At 41.2% G+C, this 7,261-nt stretch overlaps 1 protein-coding gene across 1 annotated transcript; it reads left to right on the top strand.

Moving 5' to 3' along the window:
• Positions 1-2,408: 2,408 nt before the first annotated feature.
• Positions 2,409-6,904, top strand: LOC100920443 (tryptase alpha/beta-1-like). Its single transcript, XM_023497787.2, has 6 exons — positions 2,409-2,490; positions 2,860-2,920; positions 3,486-3,648; positions 4,152-4,417; positions 5,818-5,981; positions 6,120-6,904. The coding sequence occupies exons 1-6, from the start codon at positions 2,458-2,460 to the stop codon at positions 6,303-6,305; spliced, it is 873 nt and encodes a 290-aa protein (XP_023353555.1). The 5' UTR covers positions 2,409-2,457; the 3' UTR covers positions 6,306-6,904.
• The last annotated feature ends 357 nt before the right edge of the window (positions 6,905-7,261 follow it).

The following is a 7,261-nucleotide window of genomic DNA, read 5'->3' as shown; positions in this document are numbered from 1 at the left end:
GACAATGAGAAATTGATTCTCAGGCTATCTGAAGGACATAAAGATAATAAAAGTATGGGAAACACTCAGAGCTTATTTTGACTCCTAAAATGGTCATGAGAAAATATTCTCAGCTAAAAATAAGTATGACTACTTTCACATTTGTACAAAATCTAGGGCATCCTTGATGAGGCTAATGAATGAATGAAAATGCATTTATTAAATTCTCACTATGCACTAAGCGCTATGCTAAGTGATGGAGATACAAATAGAAAAGCAAAACAATCCCTGTTCTCAAGAATCTCATATTCTAAAAGAAAAGGCAATATTTTGCAGGGAAGAGACAGATTTTGGGAAGATATTCCATGGCAGTCCAGACCTTTACCATCACCTACTTTACTGAAATGTATAGAGTATACATGATCCCACTCTGTTTATTGTTGGTTGGTCATTAACAACACCTATTTCATTTGATAGGACAACATGACACCTGATTAACTCTTTTCCAATAGGGTTTATTTATACATATTTAGGTTGCTTAAAACATTTAAACAAAGATAATTTTCGCCAGCAATTCTTTGACTATTAATAAGAATTGGGTCATAAAATGAGTTTTGTGTTTCAGCACATAATGGAGTAGATCCAGTGCAGACATCAACTCAGCTAGAGATGGTCTTCTGGATGTTGCAGATGCAGATGGCATTATGCTGATTGCTTCCAGTCCAAGATCATTGAAGAGGCAGTTGAAATGATTCATAGTCATTAAAAAGATTTTGATCTAATTATCTATTCAAGGCAAAAAGACACACAAAAACGTGGAGCAAGAATGCCCTTTTTTTTCAGAGTGTATGATATGTATCTTTATGCAGCCTTTAGAACTGAACTCTGATCTTTATGACAAATGAATATATTGTAAGAACTTGAGAAAAGGAAACTAGGCTGGATTGCTGTTGGGGATAGTGCAAATTATTTTGAATTATTCACTATCTTTCCCAGAAACAAAAACTCATTGTTTTAGTATTGCATCCTTTTGGCAATATTGTATGACTAGGAGTCCTGAAATGGCAGTTTCTGAAGAACTGGATCTGAGGCTTATATATAGGGTAATGAAGAGATAACATGATTAGTATAAGGGACGTCACTAAAGAAATGTATGGACTTGGGGCAGCTAAGTGGTGCAGTGGGATAGAGCACCAACCCTGAAGTCAAGAGGACCTGAGTTCAAATCTGACCTTGGACACTTAATACTTCCTAGCTGTGTGATCCTGGGCAAGTCACTTAACCCCAATTGCCTTAGCAAAAAAAAGCCAAAAAAAAAACCCCAAAAAAGAAATGTATGGACTAGAAAAGAAAGTAGGCTAGCCTTTTCATGAGAGCAAGGAATAGCCATTGGACAGATCTTATGCTCCACTGGCTTCCTCTCACTGTCAAGAGAAAGCAAAGAAGGTTCTCAGTCAATTGAAGAGAATCTTTGGGGACTTATAAAAAACATGGATAAGAGCTGTCTAGTATAGGCAGGCATGGATAGGCTATGATATGCACTGTTTGGAAGACTAGCAATATAATGAGATTCTGGATCCCCCTGGAGTATTGCACTGGTGGTGATAGTGAGAATCCCCTTTAGTCCACTGTAAAAATAAGAATAGTTTTGGATAGTCAGAGATTGAGTATGTCCGGTAGATCTTGGGGACAGGTTTTTCCCAATATTCCTCTAGTAGGCAAATCCACAAGTTCATGTGTAATTAGGTAGAAGCCATTCTCTCTTTAGGACCAAGAAGGAATAGATGAGAATCATGATGGGGGAAGGCATGCTCGGAATAGTTTTGTAGAATTGTCCAGAAAATTGAATAATTTACCACCTATGTGACCTTCAACAAATCATTTAACTTGCCTTGGGCAAGGTCTCTGGGTTTCAGTTTTCTGATCTCTAACTGGAATTAGACAAGAAATCTCTGAAGTTCATTCCAACTCTAACATTTTTCATCTTATGATTATTCATTCATTTATTCAATATGAATTAAATATTTGGTGTGAGAAGAACATTGAAGTGCAATTGAGGGCTTTAAAGCTTAGATATTTAGATTCTTAGAGTTTATAATTTAAGAAGAGGAAAAGTCAGAAACACAAATAATATTACACAAAGTTACATAACAAATGATTTTTAGAGGGTCAGAGGAAAGTGTTAAATAAATTTTGAAGGGGAAAAATCCTAATGTTTCCTAATGTTACTTGAATAATAGTTCTCACAGGTCATTTGACTTCCAGACCACTTGGAAGCGAGGATTAAAAGTAAGATGGAAATGGAAGGGGAGAGGACAGGAGCATAGGCATCTAATCAGACTTCTCTGTGCACTTCCAATTCTACTTCCTCCACCTCCTTCACCATCCCCCTCCATTTTCAAGAAGAGGGCTGGGTTGACCCCCTCCTCCCTCCCTCCTCTACTTCCTGCCCTTAGAGGATAAGTAGAGGACTAACTAATGGGGAGGACACAAAACGGGAACTTGGACAAGGTAAGAATCCTTTTTTTTTTTAATTTAAATTTAAATTTAAAAAATTTTAATAGCCTTTTATTTACAGATTATATGTATGGGTAACTTTACAGCATTGACAATTGCCAAATCTTTTGTTCCAATTTTTCCCCTCCTTCCTCCCACCCCCTCCCCCAGATGGCAGGATGAACAGTAGATGTTAAATATATTAAAATATAAATTAGATACATAATAAGTATACATGGACAAGGTAAGAATCCTAATCCTTTACAACAACCTGATATCTAGAACTCCACCTCCTAGCCCCACACTTCAGAGGAGCTTTAATTCAGCCCCTGGCATCCAGGTCTGCACTCTGCTGACTTTAGTTTCCTCTCTCTTTTCCTTCAGATGTTATGCCTGCTGTTCCTGACCCTTCCCCTCCTGGGGAGTTCAATTCCTCTGATTCAAGGTGATTTCCTCTGCCTGATCTTCAAGTACCTAGCCTTGCAATGATCTCATGATGAGGGAGACATATGAGGATGCTTCCATTCTTCCTCTGGGATGGGATGAGGAGTCCTTGGGGGCGGTGGGAAACAGTGGAAAACAATGTTCCTAGCATATGGAATCAGAAAGGCACTCACATTCAATTCCCATCACTGATAACTTATTAGCTGGGTGGCTCTGGGCACTTATTCTTTCTTTATGATTGTCAGTTTTCATATTTGTTAAATTACAATTCCCTTAATATCTATCTCACTGGGTTGTCAGTAGAATCAAATGAGATTTTATAAATATAATTCACTGCAAAACTCACTGAGCTATACAAGTGTCAGGTCCTTAACAAATGTTGTTGATCATATCATCATCATTAATATTGCTGATATAATTCTTGTTATGGAAAGGAAAGTGATCCCTCAGCTGAAACTCAGCAAATAATCTTGGAAGAAGAGGATGGTCCTGCAGATGCGTTAAGCCTTTGCAGGAAAGCTGGATGTCCAAATACATCCTGCACAGTCACTTTTCTCTCTGCTTAGACAGGGAACAAGTTGACATTGTTGGAGGCCAGGAAGCTACAAAGGGGATGTGGCTTTGGCAGGTCAGTCTCAGGATTTTTGAAAGTCTGTACTGGATGCACTTCTGTGGTGGCTCCCTCATCCACCCCCAATGGATACTGACAGCTGCCCACTGCTTTGGCACGTAAGTCCCACCCCCCTCCACTCAACTGGATGGACATGAATGAACCTATCATGGGGAGGGAAGGAGAATAAGGCAAGCTAAGGAGTCAGGAAATCCAGATTTGTCTAGACTCTGTCATTGACTCACTGTATAGCTTTGGATAAGTTGTTTATCTATTTCTTTAGGTCTAAGTTTCTTCCTTTGAATAATAGGGATAACAGTCCTTGACCTGGTTTCCTCAAAGATGTAAGTTGAGGGCTATGAATTTTTTAAACCAAAAAGCACCTTATGTTTGTGGGGTACCATCACTATTATTTTACTGGGAAACGCAAGAGAGAGAAGGAAAGGTGAGCTGGAAATCCTTAAAGCTTTAGAAGATTGTGGGAGGTCCAGAGAAGCTTAGTCCTTATGTCTGCAGGGATAAGCATCAGGGGATGCAGGTGAGAGAATTGAGTCCTGGGTTTGTTGAACTTAACTGTAGCTTCAGGTGTCTTGAAGGAACATTTCTTTCTCTCTTCCCCCAGCATTCCAAGGGAGCCTTCACTATATAGGATCCAACTGAGAGAACAGCACCTTTATTATGAGGACAAACTACTGCCCCTGTCAAAGATTATTATTCATCCCAACTACACTTTTTTTAATCGGGGTTGGGATATTGCTCTGTTGAAACTGAAGAACCCTGTGGAGCTGTCCAGTCATATCAAGCTTATTAGCCTTCCTAATGCCACAGAGACATTCCCCTTGGATTCGGAGTGCTGGGTAACTGGCTGGGGGGATCTCAGTTCTGGAGGTGAGCATTGAGAAGGAAATGGGGCTTCATGGGGCTTCTCCAATTCCTCTGTGCTGGTGCAGGACCAGGATCAAAGCTAAGCATGCTAATGATTGCGGGGGGTGGGGGGATGGGGAAGGAAGGGGGGAAGGAGGGAAGGAGAAAAAGTTAGAATTCAAATTATTTCTTAAGAATTCTGGGTCTTTAGCCCCATGGACAAAGATGTCTCAGTTCTGTGGTTCCATCTCAGACTCCTTGTTGTCTGTGTCTCCCACATCTCTCTTTTTAGAAGTATCTTTTTTTTTCCTGAGGCAATTGGGGTTAAGTGAATTGCCCAGGATCACACAGCAAGGTAGTGTTAAAAGTGTGTCAGGCCTAATTTGAACTCCCGTTCTCCTGACTCTAGGGCTGTGCTCTATCCAGGAACCTCTTAGCTGCCTCTTTCATGTCTCTTATCGCAGTAGGCTGAATGGGTTGGAGTTAAAAGAACCTGCATTCAAATGTGGACTGTGCTATTTATTAGCTATATGAATTGATGCTTTCCTTTCTGAGACCCAGTATCTTTGTTTATAAAATGAGGCTATTGAATGAATGAGTTCATGATTGAAAAAAGCATTTATTTAGCACTTACTAGTTTCCAGGACTGTGCTAAGCTTTGGGGGTTAAAAAAAAGTGAGACAGTCCCCGTCCTTAAAGAAATTACATTCTAACAGAGGGAGACAATACATTATTATCATAGATTTACATAGCACTAAGCTTTGCGAAATACTTAACAGATATTTCATTATATAGTCACAATCTTCATTTTACAGATGAGGAAACTGAGGCAGTCAGAGATTAAATGACTTGCTAGGGTCACATGGTTAGGAAGTATCTTAGATTACATTAGCACATAGTCCTTTCTGATTTCAGGTACTATCCACCATATTTTATCTATGGTGCCACCCAACTGTCTTAGATGGGGTCAAGGTAGCCAGGGAAGGGACTTTGGGGCTGGAGAGTTTCAGGGACGGTGAGCTGATTAATAAAATAGTTAATTGACTATTCTGTGACCTCCAATATGGGCTGAATCATCAAAAAGACCTGATGATCTCTTGTCCCAATTTCTCATTCCCCTCTCCAATTCTTTCCAGAAGCCAGGGTAGTACTGACACCTTTGCCCAGCTCAACATAGCTTATTGTACATATGGCACCTGGGAACCAGTTCCCTCAGAATGGAAACATTGTCCCATAAATTGGGATTACCCAACCTCTGGGTGTGTAGATCCTACCCATACAGCACAGAGAAGATGAACCTCAGGTTTGGGCTCCATCCCAAGTCCTGGTTGCCTGGTCCCTAGCCCCCGAGGTGAGATGCTTCTAATCCCTAGGACCTCTTCTTCCTCTCTGGGCCAATATTCCATTGTCTCTTTCTTCTGCAGTCCACTTGCCCCCACCCTACACCCTGAGGGAGGTGAAAGTGCCTTTGTTGGATACACATTATTGTGATGAAGAGTACCACAAGGGAACACACACCAGCTCAGATAGGAAGATAATTAAGGATGATTTTCTATGTGCTGGTGAAACCCAAGTAGACTCCTGTCAGGTGAGAGACTATGGATGCCTACCCCTCATTACAGCCTCCTCCTTCCCTTCCAGTTTCCACCTCCACCCCATTACACCTTAGAGTCCCCCTCTACTGAAAACTTTGGATCATGCTAACAGACGCTCTCCTGCTTTTTAGGGTGACTCCGGGGGCCCTCTGGCCTGCAAAGTTGGGGACTCGTGGAAGCAGGCTGGGGTGGTCAGTTGGGGATTAGGCTGTGGCATTGCCCACAGACCTGGCCTCTACACACGTGTCTCAAGCTACGTGGGTTGGATCAACGAGCATATTTTCTCATGCTTCCCTACAAGCCCAATTAATGTCTAAGCCCAGACAGTCCCATTAAGTCATCCCAGTTCCTATACTTCCCTTTCTCTCTGACCCTGTGTCTTTCTGAGCCTTTTCTCCTTGAAGCCTCCTTCTCCAAATCACCGTCTCCTCTTTGATTGTCTCAGAAGCTGCCCGGTCCTAGACACATGGGGTCTAGTTTCCTGCTCTTTCCACGACTCCCTCTGTGACTCTGGACAAGTCCTTTCATGCGTCCTTCAGTTTCATCCTCTGAAAAAATGTGTTGAGAGTGTGATCAGTCTTCTGGGGGTCTGCCCTCCTGTGAGTCACTCCTATGAGTGGTCTTGTAGAGGCTGATGGATGAGGCAAGGAAGAAAGAGGGGAAATGGGCTCCTTTACATGCATCTCATTAAACTACTGCAAACCCATCTTGTTCTGGAAGAAGTACTTTCTTTGGGTGAGCTCAACCTGTGAGCTTTTTCTTCTTATGGGGTTTCTATTAGGGAAACAGTTCTATCTCCTATCCCTGATCAAAGGGAATTAAGGGATATCAAGAACAACTTTCCACAATCAAAAATAATCTCATTACCTAAAAAAATAAAATACAACATCTTTGAAAGATAAATCACATGTTGTTGAGTGATTTCAATCACGTCTGACTCTTTGTAATTTCATTTGGGCTTTTCTTGACAAAGATATTGAAATGGTTTGCCATTTCCTTCTCTAATTCATTTTACAGATGAGGAAACTGAGGCAAACAGGTAAAGTGATTTATCCAGGATCACACAGTTTATTAACTGTGTCTGAGTGTCTGAAGCCAGAACTCAGGGAGAGAAGACTTTCTGACTCCAGGCCCTGGAACTTTATCCATTGAACTATTTAGCTAACTTCTATCACATGCGCCTGCCTCAGATAACCCAAAGTACCCCAGGAATAATCAATATGGAGCCATGGCAAAAACTTAGCCACAAGAATTGACAAAACACCGATTGTAG

Source organism: Sarcophilus harrisii, chromosome 1 (assembly GCF_902635505.1).
Source record: "Sarcophilus harrisii chromosome 1, mSarHar1.11, whole genome shotgun sequence".
Taxonomy (NCBI): domain Eukaryota; kingdom Metazoa; phylum Chordata; class Mammalia; order Dasyuromorphia; family Dasyuridae; genus Sarcophilus; species Sarcophilus harrisii.
The sequence above is the reverse complement of the archived record's forward strand: the minus strand, read 5'-3'. Positions and strand labels throughout refer to the sequence as shown.

Excerpts from the sequence above, each read along its gene's own strand:
- LOC100920443 (XM_023497787.2), top strand. The coding sequence starts at position 2,458 with ATGGGGAGGACACAAAACGGGAACTTGGACAAG. Across the intron at positions 2,921-3,485 it reads TTCAATTCCTCTGATTCAAG|ACAGGGAACAAGTTGACATT; the intron begins GTGATTTCCTCT and ends CTCTCTGCTTAG. Across the intron at positions 5,982-6,119 it reads CCCAAGTAGACTCCTGTCAG|GGTGACTCCGGGGGCCCTCT; the intron begins GTGAGAGACTAT and ends CCTGCTTTTTAG.